The sequence below is a fragment of the Melanerpes formicivorus genome, unplaced genomic scaffold (assembly GCF_026170545.1).
Source record: "Melanerpes formicivorus ecotype bairdi unplaced genomic scaffold, bMelFor1.0.p_v2 SCAF_57, whole genome shotgun sequence".
In the NCBI taxonomy this organism is placed as follows: Eukaryota; Metazoa; Chordata; class Aves; order Piciformes; family Picidae; genus Melanerpes; species Melanerpes formicivorus.
Window position 1 is genome coordinate 3,123,405 of NW_027142409.1, and position 20,624 is coordinate 3,144,028.

The 20,624-nt window shown below is 40.6% G+C and overlaps 1 protein-coding gene across 10 annotated transcripts in view; it reads right to left on the reverse strand.

Moving 5' to 3' along the window:
* Positions 1-20,624, reverse strand: part of DLGAP2 (DLG associated protein 2) — an 818,859-nt gene that overhangs the window by 298,092 nt on the left and 500,143 nt on the right. For 5 of the 10 annotated variants that reach the window (XM_068161340.1, XM_068161338.1, XM_068161337.1 and 2 more), the window contains one exon: positions 6,437-6,469. The exons of 1 other annotated variant lie outside the window; for it this stretch is intronic. In XM_068161340.1, the coding sequence (XP_068017441.1) occupies positions 6,437-6,469 (33 nt within the window). Of the gene's footprint in view, positions 1-3,037; positions 3,158-6,436; positions 6,470-20,624 lie in introns of those variants that run through there. 4 more of the 10 variants (XM_068161342.1, XM_068161344.1, XM_068161343.1 and 1 more) reach the window with 2 other exon arrangements.

Genomic DNA, 20,624 nt, shown 5'->3' on the forward strand with positions numbered 1-20,624 from the left:
AAAGGCTCCACACCACATCATGCCACAGACTCAACATGGTCTAAGTGGATGGCTCTGATAACACAGAGAGCTCGAATGGGAAATCTTGAAAGACCTGGTCTAGTAGAGGTGATCTCAAGTTGGCCTGAAGGTACCAACTGTGCTAAACCTCCAGAGGAGAAAGTAACTTGTGCTGAGGAAGCTCCTCCTTACAATGACCTTTCTACATCTGAGTATAGCCGGAATGGACTATGAACTTTACTTACAGACTGTAAATATTGTCTTGGATTGGATGGACAGTATGAACAGCCAATGAAATTGTTTAGAAGGGGTGGATTGTGACCATTTGAGGATGTGCCTTTAAGAAAGGGACAGTGCTGGAGCACTGTGGCTGAATGTTTTGTAAACAAAAGACAGGTCTAAACGAATTTCATTGGTAGATTGGTAGAATGCAACTTTAAGTTTTGAGTGCAGCTGAGACTTTCCTCAGTTCACTCTTCCCTCCTCCCTTTCCAGCTCGTCTGCTTCCAGGCTCTCTGCCAGACTGTTCAGATAAGCGTGTGGCCTACTAACACTTTGCTTTAATTTGTAACTGCTTTTATTAACAATTGCTCTTTTTCTCTCTTTCTAACCCTCTTTGGGGAAAAAGGGCAGAGAAGGGGGTACAGGGGGGGAACTCTCCTCAGCAGAGGAGGGAGTTTCATTCCTGTATTATTATTGTTCTTTTACCTTGCTGTATATTTCTGTGTATATATTGTAAATACTGTAAATTGTGTATATATCCTGCATTCCCTAAAAATTGCTTGTAAATATAGCATTCCCTTTTGCTTCTCTGGCTGGCTAGCTGTGGTTTTTCTTCCTCTTTGTGGGGGAGAGGAGGCTAGGCCTTCCTCTCAAACCCTCCACAAAGTTTTAACAAAACCAAGTGCTGAGCCACTTGGGTCACATCCCCCCATGCAGGCTTAGGGCAGAGTGGCTAAATATTTTCTTGGAAGAAAAGGAGCTAGGGGTGCTGGCTGATGGCCATCTAAACATGACCCAGCAATGTGCTCAGGTGGCCAAGAAAGCACACAGTATCCTGGCCTGTGTCAGGAATCGTGTGACCATCAGGAGCAGGGAAGTGATTATGTCTCTCACGTACTCAGCACTGGTGAGGCCGCACTACAAATACTGTATTCAGTTTTGGCCTGGTGGAGTCACTGTCCCTGGAGATGTTCAAGAAACATGTGGACATGGCTTTTTGGGACATAGTCATGGTTCTACTTGATGATCTTAGAGGTCTTTTCTAACCAAAACAATTATTTTAAGTGAGTTAATGCAAGATATTAGAGTATATATAGGGATGTGGTTTGAGAGAGGTGATTTAATGGGGCATAACTCAGTGTAACCATAAGTACCTTGGCAACATTGCAATTACAAGGGCGTGAGTTCACAGAGTATGTGAGAGTAACAGAACCAAAAACAAAGACAAAACCTTTCTCTTTCTTTTTTTTTTTTTTTTTAAACAACAACTATTACTGCCTCTGTCTACAAGGGAACTTGGTATAGAACATAGAAAAAATGCAAGGAATGCAAGACCTATGCTACTACAGATATAACCTGAGTGAACACCCACTCTTAAGACACTCCTCTGGAGTCAGAGATCCCTCAGTTTGGCCTTTATATTCACTGTAGTTTCATGCATCTATCCAAACACCGTAATATAAAATATATAACTTATCCTTTGAGTAAGAATTAGAGTCTGAGACTCCTTCCTTTCTTTACTACCAAAGAAACAAGCAAATAATTGCTATGGGTAAACTTTTGCAACCAAAATGTGTTTTAAAGCAAACAAACAGGAGATTTGGAACATCTGGGAATAAAAGACCTAGACCTACCTCATGGGAGATTCTGTTCTGTGACACAAAGACCAAAGGAAGGGTTTAAATTCATTGTAATCTGGCCAGTTTTGTGGCACACTTATCTGTCAGATAGAAAAATACAGTTCTTGAAAGCAGATGTCTCAAGGTTCTGCCATGAAGGCACAGGTGGTATTATAAAGGAATGTGCTTAGCTGAGTAAATGAGAGCAGCTTGATTAAGAACACTGAGAAAGTGCCATTGATTACAGGGACTGCCAGCATAGCATTTTTTGTTTTGAAGACTCCTAAAAGTTAGGAAATAACATATCCTCACATGCTTTGAAGCCTCTGTCCCTTTTTTCATCCTTCTCCCATAGAGACATATGCTGGCTAATTTTCCTTCCTCTTTGGAATAACAATCCCCCAAAACTGTGTGCCCACCCAGCTATGAGCAGATTGGAAGAAGCTAGAGTTCATATGCTGTCTTAAGCAGCATTCTTTTCCACCTCCATTTTTACACCAGCCACATCAAACTAAGGCAAACCCATTCATCCCTATTCTATCAGCTAAATTTTGGGATCACCACTTGGATTACTTGACACAGACAATCTCTGCAGCCTGAGCTACAGTTCTGAACTGTAACTAAATGCCTAAAAAGGGGGTGAGAAAAGAGGCATTATGTACAAATAAGAATTTACTTTGATTCTATATACAGCATTTACAAAGTTTCTACATTAATAAATTCTCTATAGCACTCATAGGTTTTGAAAAAGATGGAGACACTTCCTAGGACAGCTGTCAGAAAACCAGTCTTACAGTGTAAGCCTTAAAGAGCAAAACATATTCAATTTATCAGAAGTTGAAAGCTGCCTTGACTGCTACATATAAATTTTTAGTAGTCACAGGGGTGTTAAAATTGTGATAGTCTAAAGATATGGAAGATGCAGGGTTTGCAGATCAAGGCAATAAGACCAGGTGGCATGGCCAGAAAAGGTTCACAAGCTTCTGTGTGTGCAGGCTTTTTAACAGGTCACTGCAAATAATCAGTTTTTTATTGACACTTGTTCGGAAAACATATTTGAAAAAGGGAGACTTTTCAGTCTTACTGACAAAGGCATAGCAAAAGGAAGACTGGCAGCTGAAATTAGACATAGTCAACCTTTCCACAACATTGCAATTTCCTAGCACTAAGGGTAATTAAATATTGGAACGGCTTACCAGGGGAGCTGGTGGACTCGCCATTGCTTGGAGCTTTAGGACGAGATTAGATATCATTGTAAAAGAGATGCTTTAATCCAGCTTCTGGAAGTTCTCAACATGCCCATAACACTTGCAGCTCTGCATTAAGACAATGACTATAATCAAATCTCATACTTTAGGGTTTCAGTTGATCAACTGCAAGGGTTATAAAGAATTTCTTTTTCCTTTCACATATAAACCAGACAGATGCTTTGGTGTGGCTTATATTTTGATCTGTCTCTGACGTTGCACACTGCCCATATCTACAGAAAACATAGGGGGAAGCAGATGCAGTGGCCAGTGGTGCCAGCGAATGTACTTCCTAGTCTGAAATCCACCAAGCAGTCATATTCTCATGTGAGCTGTCGTAGTTTGGGCTGGGTGCCCTCTGCTACAGGGGTGTTTCCTGTGTCCAGAAGTCCAGCCCAGTGGGTGGATACAGGAAATTAGGTTATTTCCTACCATGATCCCTTGCACCACTATAAGTTTTACGGCGGGGTCTGGCACTTCCTCTTTCCTTCCTCTCCGCCACCTGGTAACTGGAGGAGAGATCTCCCGGCCATGGGCCTGGCTAGGCCCAAGGCCACAGGGGGATGGGCAGTCTCAGATCTGGCCAGCTGAGACTAGCCTAGCAGTGGGGGGGGGGAAGGAGGAGCCCTGGGGGTTTTGGGTGCACCCTCAGGTGGGGATGGGATCTCTCTGGGTCTGTTTTGGGGTTTCTTCTTGTCACTGTGTTTCTAGTTCTTTGCACACACTCACTATTCTCTATTTAAACTTTCCATCACTTTTGCAATCCCTTTGTCTGAGTCGTTATTTCTGCACGTGGTGGGGAGGGGGTTTGCCCCAACCCATTACATGAGCTCACATGAATTTGAAGCCATCTGGATACAAACAACCTCTGGCCCCCAGGTGTGTGATTAGGTCAGTGAAGAACCAAGTTTCATCAATCTGCCTAGCTAAGGGCCTGGCATTAGCATCCAGTCAGCACCATACTAACACAGGTAAGTGACTTTTAGAAGGTGTTTTTTCATGCTCTGCTAGTGCAGGGCAGTGGCTAAGGGTGAAATGAAAAACTTAGAGGTCTTGTTAATGAATCTTGTTGGATTAGCTCAAAGGGAGTGCTTTTCCCAAGATGAGATAAACAGAAATCTCAACCAAGTTTGTTTTGTGTGAGACTCAAATCGCCTGTTAAATACATTAAGTTCATCTGGATACATCTCATCTAATTAACTAATTGCTATTGAATAAGCCTAAGTAACATTTTGATCTTTTTTTCCTGAAAATCAACATGCTTTAGTCTGACTAGAGTTACCATGTTTACACACAGGTATCAGGATGGATTTAGTGTTCTGTGTTTTTCAGTGTAACTAGATAAAACATCCCTTTTGGTGTTTAACTTAGCTACACCTGTAACTATAAAATCTACACTATTTTAGAAGAATACTGTCATGAATTAACTGTTAAATGTAAGGAAAGCTGAAGACAAGATAGGCCATTTTGCTTATAGTTTTGTGTGAAAGGAGTATGTCTCAACTCTGTCAAATAAAGGGTAACATGAGAAATGGTTCTTCTGGTGAATTCCGTGAGCTGCACAGCAGCACGTCCATACTGTGAGTCTCCAAATAAACACCTCTTTATGCAAAATGCATGTTTACAGGCTTCACTCAGTTCCCTATATTATTCTCCTACAATCCTTTGGCAGTGAATTAGACTCAAAGATATTTCTGTCTGTGCTAAATAATGGGCCATTCGATGGAGTAAAGTAGAGGACATTCAGGACATTTTCCATGCAGAATAAGGATGATTTATCTTTGCCATAATTAGGAAGCATATGGATCAAAATAAGGCTTTGTTATCAGTATAAGTCATTATCATTAGGTTACAAAATACCATATTTCAAAGTAAGAATGGGACACACCATGGGTAGCACTGCCTCATAACACACAATATTCACATTAAAAGCAGACTCAATTTTTAAAAGGAGATAGAAAAACCAAAACAAACCAAAACACTGCTACTGCTTGTCTCAGTGTCTACCCGGGTGATACATGCACATATTTGACAGCAGTTATAAAGATTGTATTTACAAGATGGTCTGATTAAGCAGTACATTGTTCCATGAGTATCCTTACTCAAACCAAACCAGACTACTCAGAATAAGAGTCTCCTCATCTGGGATGAAAATGGCAAAATCTACACTTACAGTCTTCAGACATTTCAAAAAGATATCAGTTGGTCTGCTGTTTCATTGAAGTACAAATAGCTCTGACAGACTGTTCCTGGATCTGCACCACACTGCACACAAATTTCATGATAATGAACTTCTAATCTTCTTTTGATCATTTGTTCTGCTGAGATCCCTATAGCATACCTAATCCTCATAATGCAGGAACACGTGGAAAATACCAAATAAATCTACTGTCCCATCATTTTAAAACAAAAACTAAAGGAGGACCATTATATTTTGGAATAGATATATTAGAAACCAATTACATAATAAAGATTAACACTGTTCTAATGATAAATATTATCACACATTCTACTAAATATTTATCTTTGGGATACAAAAATTATGCCTTAGTTTTCATAAGCTGTTTATTTAAAGGAATATTCAAGAGAATTTTGGCAACAGGAAGTGTGTGTACATTTGCAGCAGAGATTTACCTTATCTCACAGAGTGCTTATAGATATTCCTTCTGTGCCAAAAATTTTACACGAGTAACACAGAAGTTCACAGGAGCATCAAATTCTCTGCTTTGATATGTGTGGTAAAAACAATTGATGTTTGAATTGTTAAGTAATTATAGTTGTAAGATGCTAAAATATTTGGCTGAACTATTTTCAAAGTTAATTTTATTGCAGAATAAAAAAAAAAGGATGGGTACAGTAGAATCCACAGAATTAACATAATTTTGTTCTTGTCATCTCGACTCTGTGTTGAAAATCATGTTGTTATTGTTCAAAACCTGTTTCCTATACATTTCTAGTAAGAGAAGTAGAAACTCAGTCTTTTATTCTTGAACCTTCACTTTCCTGAAATACTACCAGTCGCCTTTTTTTTTTTTTTTTCCTTTAGAGAATCACATTGCAAACTCGGTTTGTTTAATATTAAAGATACTATAGCTAATATTTAAGGATTTTCAATTCTGTTCCTTAAACTAGTGCATATAAATACCTATCTCTTACTCATTTATCTGAAATGTAAAAATTACTCTAGCAGTACAATTTTGATATGTAACAAAATGCTGTCAGAAGCACACCAAATATATTTTACACCCCTCTTCCCCCTCCCCCCCCACCCCAAATGAAAATTCAAGAAACAATAAACTCAGTACAAAACAAACAAGTTACAGAATCTAATCTAACTGTCCACTTTACCTGGAAATGCATGCCCTGTTAGAGAATCCAAATCTGAAATTGAAACAGTGAAAAAATAATCTTTAACACTAATTTAATATTAGCAAAACCCTAAAATTAAAAAACAAATCCAACACCAAATATCACGTTATGACCAACATCAAATTTTAACCATACATGAGATGCAAATATAGAACACTTAGCAATTATGTCATGGAGTTTTTCCCCTCTATAGTTTTGTAAAGATGTAAAATAGGATCTAAAGATGGGAGTCTTGAACGCTGTGAGAAGCTAATTTGCTGTTTAAGATAAACATGCCATAATTAAATAGGAATTTTACAATATTTTTTAATGAAACTGCTCTCAGAAGTTGATATCTTGAGCATAGGCATTTGTTCTAAGGTTAGGCATAAGAACAATAATTAGAAATGTGCAGAATGATTTTTATGTTATGCATTTTTAAATATCAGACTTTCTGTCTTAATAGTAAGAAATGGTTTAGTTGATTAGGTGGTGTTGGATGATGGATTGGACACTATGATCTTGAAGGTCTCTTCCAACCTGGTCTATTCTATTCTATTCTATTCTATTCTATTCTATTCTATTCTATTCTATTCTATTCTATTTTGTCTATCCTAGTATGTAAGGGACTAAATCTTGTCTCTCTGGATGTGACTCAACAAAGATAAAATCACCTTTGCTGCTTGCCCAGACAACAGTTGATGTGTATTTGCCACTGGATAATGACTCTCTGGAATGTGCATAGATAAAGATTGCTCACACCCTTCCTACACAGACCCAAACTGTGAGGGGTGAGGGGTGTGGTAATATCACAGAATCACCAAGGTTGGAAGAGACCTCAATATCATCAAGTCCAACCTGTCACCACAGACCTCATGACTAAACCATGGCACCAAGTGCCAATATAATTCCTTTCATCTTCTCTCTCCCTCTTTGCTCTCTCTATTTTCTCTCTCTCTCTCCCTCCCCCCTTCTCGCCTTCTGATCTATCCACTTTATTCTGTTAATAAATAGCCTCACCGTTGATATTTTGGCCTCGTTTGTGCCTCTAATTTCATAACATGGGAATATTCAAAAGAACCGAGTCTCTTTCCCTCTCTGGACCGAGACATAGTGTTCATTCTTTTATACTTTTTTTTTTTTTTTTCAAATATGAGCTGTTTTAAAAAAAGAAAAGAAAGCTTGAAGTATTCCTGCTGGCCTCCAAAAGTGTGAATTATGGTCTTCACTGGCTAGCTCCCATCTGAACAGAGTGCAGGAAGGCACACCAGGGGCGCCATAATGAGCCCTCTCCAGCCTGCACTAGGACTAGCATTCAGAATTTTATATTTGAATCCCTTTGCTCCACCTTTGAAGACTCAATGTTCTTAACAAAGAGATATTTAGTAAATCTGAGAAGTTAGAGATTCACTTGTAAATCTATAGCTGGAACTAAAAGAGTAGTTAGCAGCGGTAGCAGGGTCTTAGTGTCAGCCAGGATTGCTGTGGCATTACCAAGGTGTAAGGCTAATTCTGAGATGTACATGGCCAAAAAAACCCTTCGTAAGTTCTGCTCTGTCAAACAAGAGAGTGATGCAAGTATACCTGGAAAATAAGACAGGTTGCTAGGAGCAGTTCACCAGTTCCAAATTAGCTCACTAAGGCAGCATGTGTGACTCTCAGACTCTTTTCCTTCCCTCATCTCTCAAGAGAGATGGCAGAAGGATCGAGTAGCTATGTTCTCTGGGAAAAGTACAACAGGCAGATTGTGGCAGAGCAATTTACCCTCATGTGTGTACACATGAGCTCACTTGGCATTTAGAGGAATTGAATGTACTTATTAGCAGTGCCTGGAAAAAAAGGTATTTTAACAATCTAGATGCTTTATTAGAAAGCATATCTAAACTACTTCATATAAAAGATTTTGTTTCCTGATTGCAATAAGCAACAGATGCAAGAGTCTAGGTTAATAGTTGAGGCTACAGAAATCCTGAACTTCTTGTAATACAGTAACTCATTCTAAAAATTATTGGGAAAGTATTTACCAACTAACTCCTGTATGTACAATTTCTCCTACTGGAAGACAGGAGTAAAGTGTGCTTGGCTTTACCAATTTATAACTATTTAAATTACATAAATTTCCTGAGGAATAAGAATATGCTTGATGTTGTAAGCAAACATCAGAGAAAAACAACCCCAAATGTGACAAATGCGCTAGAGAGAACAGCTTTCCAAAATCCTAGATAGCAAACACAATGCATTGCTTAATGCTTCCAATATGTGAGTGTTACAGTTTGAGCTGGGTGCCCCCCTGCAATGTTTACTTCCTGTATCCAGAAGTCCAGCCCAGAGGGGTGGACACAGGAAATTATGTAGTATTTCCTACCACAATCCTTTGCACCACTATAAGATGCAGTGCGGAGTCTAGCACGCTCTCTTTTCTTCCTCCTCCGTCAGCTGGTAACTGGGGGAGATGTCTCCTGGCTTTGGGCCTGTCTAGGCCCTAGGCCCAAGGCCATGGGGGGATGGGCAGTCTCAGATCTGACCAGCTGAGACTAGCCTAGCAGTGGGGGGGGGGGGGGGAAGAAGAAGCCCTGAGGGTTTTGGGTGTACCCTCAGGTGGGGATGGGATCTCTCTGCGTCTGTTTTGGGATCTTTCTTTGTCACTGTGCGTTTGGCTTTCTGTAAATGTTCACTGCTTTCTATTTAAACTTTCCATCACTTTTGCAATCCGTTTGTCTGAGTGTTTATTTTTGCCAGTGGTGGGGAAGGGGGCTGCCTCAACCCAGCACAGTGAGGTCTCAGGCTTTATCATTCCAAACTTTACCATAAACTACAGCAGAAGGAAAAACTGATCTAAGCATTTTTCCTTCCAGAGCTTGAGTGACAAAAGAATGTAGTTGCCCCTAGGAGTCCATAAAAAGTCCACCAAAACCAGTTTATGCATAAATGGATTATCCAGCCATGCAGTGGCTGCTCTCTGAAAGCACAGAGACTAGATGCAGCCACCATGTAAATCTGGATCACCCCCAAAAATGTGTAATACTTGAATTGCCCAAACTGCTGCCAGTGTGCACGTGCTGCGGCTGCACACCCTGCCACGGCAATGACGTGTTTGAAAACATCTGGTTTATGTAATTTTGTTGATTAAAGTATCCTGATGCAAACCCATAAAATCCAAGAAAATGAACAGGAGAAGAAAAAAAGTCCTGGTCCTACAGCAGTGAAGCAGCAGGATTTAAAAGAAACAAAAAGCCCAAACAACCTGAACCAAAAAACTAGGACTTGGTTCTGCAAAGTGCATGTACATACTGTGACTTGCAGCAGAAATCACTGTAAAAATGCTATTCTGAAACTAATGCAGATAAATTACTGGAAATTAATTAGGCACTTGTCCCAGCACTACTTCGTAATAGTGCCTGTTAAGCTAATGATGTAAATTCTGGAAGTGTTTATTTTCTTACTAGTCAGCCCACACTAACTGAAAACAAGGTAGTTTGTCACTCAAGCACGTGTCCTGTGTGAACTATTAAATAAAATCAGAGCTACTTTGCCAGCTGAAATCAGAAATGTTTATGACATATTGAACCCACAAATCATGTTCTACATTCCCCATTGCTACATTTCACAAAGAATGATATGAACTGACACCACATAGGCAGGCAATGTAAGGTTTCCCATATAAAGATAGATCCAGCATGCAGCATTTCCCTACTAGACTTCAATACATGCAATTACTGAAGTTACAATGTAAAGAAACCTTTGCTGTGACTGAACTGGAGTGTTTAGTCTCTGCCATAACATTTCTTCTACTCTTCTATGCCTCCAAGGGCAGGATTAAAATCAACATTTCCTGTTACTGTTCCAGAGACCTCTCAGTTTCTTGGACTGATTATCAATTAAGTAAGCCTGGTCAGGTGGAATCCAATTTTCTTCCTTTCCATTTATTTAATGAATTGCCCTGCTTTGGCACCATTCACTTTTCTTTTCTTACATAACTTTCTAAGAGCAGGAATAGAGATGAAAGAGGCATACATAAATGTGAAACACAATTCCATCTCCTTTTCAAGGCCAAACAGCTATAACATCCACAGCAGCAGATAGCAATGAATTACATTCATGCTCCCTATATGTGATTCATACTATAAGTAATTGATTTAAATAAATAAATATAAAATCCCAGCAACTTGATAATAAAACTGACTTCCAATTACATTACAAAGCATGATTTTTGCAAAGGGAAAGTGGCTGTACTTCTTAGCAGGCAGAATCTTTGGTATGCCAAGTTCACTTCGTATGCTCAATGCAAACATGTTAGAGATGATGTGACTTTCCTTATCAAGATAATTGCTTTTTCCTAGCACAAATTAGCAAAGATGGAGTCCTCTCTTCATATTGCCTCCAAGGCCCTGTTCTTCATTTCCAAAACCAATGTACACTGCACAATCCAGTATGCAACTTTGAGTCCCACTCACATGATACTCCTCGTGCTGTGCTTACAGCAAAATATCAGAGCAGGGTATATCTGCCACTGACATGCATTGGAAGAGTACCAAGGGATGATTTTTACAGTGCATGGCAGAAAATATTTAAGGTGCAGAGCACATTTAAGTAATTTATTGTTAAGTGCTCTCTAAGGCATTGTCAGCAAGATGATGAAATACCAAACCATCTCTGGGAGCTGATACCTGCTCTGAAAGGTTAGGAGAAGCTAAATAAATGCTAAATCATACACTTTTGAAAATATATGATTTCTTCCTGCTTCTAAGTGTCTAATAGATACTGCCATCAAGAGAACTCAAGAGCCATTGTAGATGTGCACAACAGCCGGACTGCAAAATCTGCGAAGCTCATGTCTTCTTTAAACAAGAAAAGAGGAGTGAGGTCCTACACCTCCTAAAACTAAGAATATGAATGGAAAGAAATAAAAAGGCTGCTCACAAATAAGAAACTAAAAAGGTAACATATGGCTGCAGTGGCTGAAGATGTGAGATGGCTTGCATTAACCAGAAGTTACCACTGCAGCTCTCACCATCAGGTCAGTGAAAACTATTGCCATATAACTCCTAGGACTGGATTTAGATTCTGTGTTTGTCTGCACTTCGATTTGAGGTTTAATTTGGTTCTACCTAAGCCTAAATCCACAGGCTAAACTGGAAGTAGGTAAGCAGTTCTTTGCATTAGCCTCTAGAGGGGGAAAGTTTCCCTCAGTTTAGAAATGATCAGCATTATTCACTGTTTTTGCAGCAGAAGCAACTATTACACAGTCCTGGTTCCCAGACATGGGCCTACATTATTATCAGTATCCTGCTCCTGTGCTCCTAACTTACTGCGATTTTAGGCTCTTTCTTCTCTTCATTGATAGGTTACTGCATTCATTTGCCACCAATCTTGTTAACAGGCAATAATTTTAATGGGAATGTAAATCTTTTGTGTGAGAATTTCTCTGATGAGAAGAAAAAGAGAGTGAGCACAAAAGTTGCACTGAGATATTCTCAACAGTACAATCACCACCATAGAAACCCACCACTCACTTTCACTGATTGTTGGAACTTGGCTTCACTTTTATAGATAATTCGGAGGGAAAAAAGGTGAACAGTTAGCTGTGAAGAATTAACAGTATGACATTACAATGCCTGTTTATTTCTCTGATTCAGCTTGATGCTAAATATCTATTGACAAAGACGACTGCGTCACATTGAGATACATAGATCACATCTACGCTATCTACAGTGTTTAGCAGGGTTTCATTTTGCCAGCTTTATTTTCTGCAATATCATTTAGAGTGAGAAATTTACATTTCTTCAGTAGAGGTGTCTTCATCCGAGCAAAGTATCTGAGCTTCCATTAGCTCCCATGAAGAAGCAGTTGAAATTGAGTCAATTAATTACAAAAATAGAAATAAAAATTAGAAAACTATTTGATCAGATGATTAGTTAGAACAGCTCTTTTTGTTGACAAGGGCTGCAATAACTACAGCGGGAGCTTAGACAGCTACTTCCATAACCTATATTGTAGGACTTTGGAGATTAATCTCATCATGAGAATATCTCTAAGGAAAATAACCTATGTATAAGAATGTAGATTTGAGACAGCCACAAGAATAGTATGAGAATGATTTAGGCATGGAATATTAGTGAGTTTGTGATTGGTAAATCTGATAGCTTCAGATGTCTGAAATGGCTTGTTAAAGTGTGTCCTAGCAAAAATAAACTGTCCTGTCTGACTCTAATAACAAAAACAAAAACAAAACCCTTGCTTGTAATTTTCTCCACTCTTAAAATCAGAAAATGATGCTTGTAGCCTCATATGTTGCTTTCTGATTTAATGTTATTACAGCATGAACTTGGACAATGAGCACAAACAAACACTGAAGGGTCCATCAATACTGAAACAGGGTTCTTTTTATACAGTGAGTGTGACTTAATTTCATCAGGTGTGTATGTAATTAATCCTGCAGCCTGGCTGTGCATAGCACCAGCACCCTCTTGAATCTGGTCCCATTTACACAACCAGCTGTTGATGCCAGTGTGGGCAAGCAGCCAACTGTGGCCAACTTTTGGTGCCCCAAGTTTATCTGTCAGAGCCAAAGAGAATCCCACTCTCAGGATTTTATCAGAGCCTGTGAGACTGCTGCATCCTTCTCTCTGCAGCCTAGTGTATGCTCATAATTTTCTCCATCCATACACCTAGGCATCCATAGAAATCACTCATACAATCTTATTAAACAAGTTGTCTTACAATACTGATAACTTGTTGGTATCCCCTTCCCTTGGATAGTAAGTACTAATTAAATGTGTCCTTAGTTTCCTTAAAATAATTTAATTTCTCTGCTCCTAAAGCTGTATTTATTGGGACTTCTGGGTTAAATTGTCACCACCCTCTCTACAGAATAACAGTTCATATTACATTCAATTTTATTTTATTTTAAATAAAACCTTTATCTAAAAAATTCTTGGTCTATTGGACAGAGTAAATACATCCTCCAGGTTCAGCTTGGCTTAGCTCCTTTAGTAGGTCCATAGTGGATAACAATCTCAGAGTAGAAAAAAATGGGATCTACTGATCTTTACCAGCTCAACTGGATCATGGTCTGCTTCTCTTCCTCCACAGTTTATGTTTTCCTCATTTCTTTACTCTGTCTCACTTCAAAAAGGCACTAAAGAAAACCAACCACCAATTAAAAATGAAACACCCAAATCACTTTCCTTGCATTTTGAAAGCCATCATTAATCCATTTGCTCCTTCTGCTGATCTCAGGGAAGCTGCCTGCTTCACGCTTCCTAGCATAATCATAGCCTCATGACTGGTTTATCCAAACTCAGTACAGGGTTTTAAAATAACATCTTAAAATATGTTGTAGAACCTAGAGCTGCACACAGCCATCTCAAGATCCGAACTTTAATGCTTTCCAAAGTAGCTCTCCTCAGGAAAGTTGAAGTACATTACAGCTGAAATCCAAACCCCAGCTTCCTGCACTGATGGATGCTGTGCTGACAGCAGCAGCAGCAGCAGCAGCAGCACCCACTCAAGCACAGAGGCTTTATTTAGGCAGTATTCACTAGCACTTTGATATCAGTGATGGAGGACACCTATCATCAATGGTAGGTGTGTGTAATTTGGAACACCCTGCAGTTTACTACAACTTGCTGCCCTGTATTGAGCCAGGATTTCCCAGATGACTCCCACAGGTGTGCTGCCCTCACCTTCTGTAATAATCCCAGTGCACTGAGAAAGGCACACTGCATCTACTTGCACTCTGTAACTGAGAGTGCTGCAGTTCCTAAATCTCACTCATTTGCTGTGTAAATGTATAAAACAAATTCACACAGAAGCATTATTCATACTTTCTCCAGTGACTTCCACTTCTGTGGCTGGTTTAGCCATGAAAGAGGTGGAAGTACTATTTTCCTAATGTGCTTTAATTTCTTTGTATGCCTAAAACCATTTTTAAGCTCAGAAATGCTTTTAAAATCATGTATGGCTGACCACTGCACAATCAACACCTTACATCTAAAATGTTACAGAAACTATTCATTTTATTTTGAGGACATTTGTAAATTTATTCTGGTCCTGCCAAAACTAAAGCCTGCTGTGGTCAGCACAGTGCTATTCTTGTGCCTTAAGTGTGGGTCAGAGCTGATTTCTATCCTGCTAGCTCAAAAGGCAAGTACAACTCTTTCCTGCCTGAAAAAGACCACATAGAAACCACTCTGTTTCCAAAGTAAGGAGATGGCTAACACAGGCAGACATGGGCTATTATACTTATTTAACCCTTGAAGAGTTTCAACATCTGACAGCAAATAGCTGGTAGAGTTTCGAAAGTCTAGTTGAGTCTGATCTGTGCACCCAAACAACTCTTTTGCCATATGAAAAGTTAAACTTTAAATTTATTGTGCATTTATGTGAAGCATACACATTTCCATGACTCAGGAGAAGCAATGACACAATACACATGATACAGTGATATGATTCTGAGAAATATCAAGATACCAAATTTTCCAGACCAGAAAACCATATAATAGATGAAGTAAAAATATGCTAAATAAAAATTAAACTATTTATATAATGCCAAAACATTAATGTAATCTTCAGATGAAATTCTGGAGGTAGGCACTGAGCAAGTGGGGAGTCTCAAACAGAGCTTTAATACTATACTGAAAAAAAAAATCCTTTTTCTGAAAAATGAATTGCAAAATAATGTAACTGCCCAGTTTTATTGCAGGCTCTTTCTAAATCTGCTTTGTGCATGAGAAAGGCGAGAAATCGTGTGAAATTCAGCTGTTCCACTTCATGCTGCTATTCATGTCAAACACTATGACATGCATTTCAGAAGCTGCTTCTTCATGTTGTCAGATTCTTTCAGCTCATCTCATTCTTTCCCTTGTTCTGGAGAGGCCTCTCCTCTCACACTTTCCCTGTTTTTGACTGAATTTCCTTTTTCTTTGAAATTTATAGAAATACAAGCTCTTGAATCAGTAGGCAAAAGAGGATTGTCTAAACAAAGATCGCTTTCTCTCATTTTCACCTTAGCATCAACTTCCCTTTCTCTAACTCATGTCAGATTGCTTTCAGGTTTGAGCACAGCTTGATCTGGTCTTTCATATATCATTCACTATTTTCTGCTGGCTAATCCACAGTATATTTTCATGTTAATTATCCTGTGTTTTTTTTCCTTTTTCTTAGATAAACCCTAGTACTAAATATTAGGGAAATTCCTATTGTATCAAACAAACAAAATCTTCTATATACACTAGATTATGAAAAGCTAGTGGGGTGGTGGGAGGAAAGAATCTCCTTAAGCACATAAAGGGGAGAAAAAGAAAATCATTAGAAGTGCAGGCAATGAGGCATTCCCATGAGGCAAACCTGGGAGTTCAGGAACAGAAAACACCTTTCCAGAAGAAAAAGTTAGAAGGGATTTGGCACAGTCTGTACATACATTTTGTAATCTCTAAAACTGCTACACGTGAGAGCTGGATTAGTAGTAGAGAAATGCAGCACTTCTATATCCCAGAATATTCCAGATGCACAAAGGAAGTGGGGGGAATTGTTAAATATTAATTCAAAACAAAACAAAACCAAAAAACCAACAACTAACCAACCAAACCCTAAAACCCAAACCAAACAAAATAAACAACCCTACAAATGGACTTTCTATGTGGAAGGCAAATATATGCCCAATATAAGGACTAAAAATCTTAAGAATGAAAGTAGAAGCATGATGGTATAAATAGCACTGGACTTAAACCAGCATCCAAGAACTACACTAGTGAATTGATTCAAATGTAAGCAAGGCTATTTGGTGTTAATTCTGCTTCCAAGGTATTCCAAAGAGTAATTGCCTGGATGTCTCAGGGCTTTTGATTTTGTAGCTACAATGGCTCATTTTGTCACTTAAATTGAGTACTGTGTAGGAGGTTTAAAGTTTATGTCAGGTCAACAAATACTTGGATTCTGTTTGTCTGAGAAAAAAAACAAACATCCTTTTGGGGGACACATGGATGAAATTAGCTTCCACTGCATAATGTCTCTTCCTCTGGTGTGGATCTTAGTTCAGAAAACTCATGTGCCCTGATGAGGGCACTGCTTTGTGTACCCTGAAGACAGGATTTTGTTAATACTTTTAAGATAATCAGTCAAAATAGATGTTAAAACATTATGCTACAATAATATAGTGACTGCTTTTTTTTCTTTTTACTTCCTCATTACTGCTCACTGCTTCTTCAAACTTTATGTTTAGTTAAACCTTTTCAAGCCTGGGGCAATATCTGATAAGACTGTGTTAAGATTAATTAAATCTTTGAAAACATTTAGCCACAATCCTGCTTTTATTGAGTTTTCTTGGGAGTGACGTCAATGAGAAGAGCAGCAGGTGCAGGTTTTCCTCAGGATATAGAGTAGGATTGTATAGGGTTGTAATGTAGGCTTGTGAAAAACAACTTCAAGGGGAAGATGTTGAAGAAATTTTTAATTTTAAAATAATGAGATTTTGTGGCAGAAAAAGAGAAGACAGAAAATGCATTTTGTCTGCCAGGAGCATAAAGAGCCTGGAAGGAGAACTGTGTTAAAGCTGCATCCCATGAAAGTTCAAAACATGAGATAGGTTACTCCATTTCACTAGTTTCCATACTCCATGCAATATGCAAGTATGAAGAATGTTAAAGGAAGCAATGGAAATTAGGGACAATTATCAATTCCAGGCAATTTACGTGGCACTGCACAATATTCATGTGTGTTTATGCACGCTAGAAACGGCAGCAAAGGACAGCTTGTTGCAGGGACCCCTGTTGACTCCAAAGCAGAGACTCAGATCACAAGGTAGCAGAAGCACATTTACCACACCTTGCACCTGAGCTAGTAAGCCATTTCAAGATAAACTGCTGTACTCTAAAGCCATTTGAATGTAGCTACTGTTTCAGGGCCTAATCTGAGAAGTCTATGTCAAGCCAAACTTTTTTTGAATGTCTTTTCCTGAGAAACTTGCCTTCTTGACTACCTGACCACTCCCCACAGCTAGTATGAAGACAAAGGGACAAAGAGAGCCTTCACCATTTTGAAAAATCACTGTAGGCATGATTGGTCAACAGCTTATAACACAAGGCAACACACGAAAACAAGTGTTCCTGTGACATTTGCTAAACAACATTCAGCTTCTGAAGTGATGCTTTAACAAAGTTGCCAGAGTTTTCAGTGCTAAACACCAGATGTTACAGTTTTGAGCTGGGTGCCCCCCTGCAGCGTTTACTTCCTGTGTCCAGAAATCCAGCCCAGGGGTGGACACAGGAAATTATGCAGTATTTCATACCACAATCCTTTGCACCACTATAAGATCCAGTGCGGAGTCTAGCACTGTCTTTTTTCTTCCTCCTCCGTCAGCCAGTAACTGGGGGAGATGTCTCCTGGCTTTGGGCCTGGCTAGGCCCAAGGCCACGGGGGGATGGGCAGTCTCAGATCTGGCCAGCTGAGACTAGCCTAGCAGGGGGAGGGGGAAGAAGGAGCCCTGGGGATCTCGGGTGTACCCTCAGGTGGGGATGGGATCTCTCTGGGTCTGCTTTGGGATCTTTCTTTGTCACTGTGCTTTTGCTTTTCTGTAAAAGTTCACTGCTTTCTATTTAAACTTTCCATCACTTTTGCAATCCGTTTGTCTGAGTGTTTATTGTTGCCAGGGGTGGGGAAGGGGGCTGCCTCAACCCAGCACATTTCTTGGTAGCAGAGGATGGTTGAGGTGGGCAGAGGATCTGCCCCCAACCCCTTTACATTCTTGGCGAGCCAGCCAGGAGTAGGAGTTGGTTATTGTGGCTACTCTGCAGATCGGATTGCAAAAGATGAGAGTTTAAATTTAGTTCTGGGCGTCGTTTTGGTCTTCTGGCAGTTGGGGGCTCATGTGTTGTGTTGGGGCAATTGTGTTAAGTTCTCGTGGATTGCAGGGGGATACCTGGTGCATGACCGGTGGCAGAGAGTCCCTCCTGCTATTTTCAAGCAGGGGTGGTTCTTAACCATCGGAATGGGGGCACTGCTTGAGAATGCGGGACCTGCCTTCCCCCACCTTTACTCTCTGCGGAGCGGTAGAAGCAGCAGGGAGTGAAGTGGGAGAGGAGCAGTGGCGAGCAGATCAAAGTCAGGTCCGCTCTCGCTGCGGGGTAGGGCCAGCCGCGGCAAGCGGGCGAGCTCGGCTCCCTATGGGCGAATGGGGACTCCAGCTGAAAGCTGTTCTCAAGGGCCCTGAGGACTTGATCATGGCTTTTGCTGGAGGAGACGTTTGAATGCCCGAGGGGTGGAGGCGATTTTGATTCTGTACCGCGGCGGCAGAGGTGGCCGGAGCCCTGCTGTGTGCTCGGGCGGCGGCGGGACCGGCCGTGTACTCGGAGCGGCGACGGCGGTCCTGGCCGTGCGCTCGGGTTGCGGCGGCGGTGAGCACAGCCATGCGCTCGGAGCGGCGGCGGCGGTCCTGGCCGTGCGCTCGGGTTGCGGCAGGGCCGGCCCTAGTCTCTTCCCCGACCTTTTCGGAAGAGTATATATATAGAGTATAAGAGTATAACAGAAGAGTATAACAGAAGCTAACAAAAATAAGCTCAATGGCAAAGGCTGCAGCTTGAGAGTTGCTCTCTCGAGCAAGCACAGAGACAAAGTAAAAGAGGGGGCCACTTTTTTACCAACTGGGGTGATACTTATAGATTCCTCGAGGCTGGGCTTGACCAATGGGCACTCTCATAAACAACTGGCTTCAGCCTATAGAAAGCGTGAAGCTAGAATTATGCCCATACTTGGTGTTTGCACGAGCACTGCATGCGCTGGGTGCGTGCTGGCCTGGCTAATGCCTTGGCTTTTGTCTTCCTCCTGGAGGAGGGGGAACTTGTCCACATGCTGGGACAAGATTCAGTATCTGGGCATAATGTGCCTTCACCACAACCCAGTCGGAGAAGCAAAGGGTAGAGCTGTATTCACAAGCAATATGGAATGCAGGTTGTATATATGCATAATATACAGTATTTACAATATATACAGAAATATACAGCAAAGAAAATAATCAGAACAAAACTCTGTCCTCCGGACAGAGGAGGGTTCTCCCTCTGTACCCCCTGTCTCCCCCTACCTCCTTTTTTTTCCCAAAAAGGGCTAGAGAGAGAGAAAAGGTAATTAATAAGGATGAAATTTTGTTAGGCCTCAAAGCGCATGCAGGGATTAGTTCTTATCTGTTATCCAAGGTCATTCTGGCTGCTTGCTCAGAAACAGACAGGCTGGAAAGGCGGAACAGAGTGGACCGAGAAAAATTCCAACTGAACTAAAACTGAAAGTTGCATTCTACCAATCTACCAATTAAATTAGTTTAGAATATGATTGTTTTCATTTTAATACCAAAACATTCAGCCAGAGTGTTCCAACACTGTCCCTTTCTTAAAGGCACAGCCTCAAACGGTCACAATCATTTAGGCTGATACAACTGAATTTTATAAAAGCGCCTGTTGTTATGATAATAAGGCAAAAAAAGATCCAGGAAAAAGCAATAGTTTTCAGGCACTGTGAGAGACTAAAAGTTTCTCTCTCTTGGTGTGACTCAACAAAGATAAAATCACTTGCTGCTTGCCCACAATTGAAGTGTTGGGCAGAGCCACTGGAAGGAAGGTGCAAAGACCAATCCTGGATGCAAATCACCTTGTGATTGCATCATGATAACACTGGACTACAACAATGGACCCAAGGACCCAGCCATCACGCCTTTAGGGCAAGATAATCTCCACCTATCAAGTACCCTGGGAAGGAGTGAGGGGGCTTGTCTGGATAAGGAGAAGGAGGAGGCGGAGGGCCCCCCCACCCCCCATCCAGATCTCTTGCCCAAACACACAGAAATGCACAGAAAGATTTCTGGGGAAATGATACCTGGATATTTACCTAAGGATTATTTCCTGACCCTGGAATTCCTGAGGGACAATACTTGGATACATACCTAAGGACTAAAAACTGTATAAAATACTTAAACAACTACTGGCATGTTAGGGGGGAGAAAAACGGAGATGAAGGAAAACAGGAGACGGACCATGCCGCTGAGAAGGGAAAGCTGGGACAATGCTGCTCTGGAGAAAAGAGGCTGCCCAGAGGACCACAGCTCTTCTCCAGCCAAAGCCTCAGCACCCTTTCTCTACAGACCCAGGCTGCCCAGAGGACCACAGCTCTTCTCCAGCCAGAGCCTCAGCACCGTTCCTATACC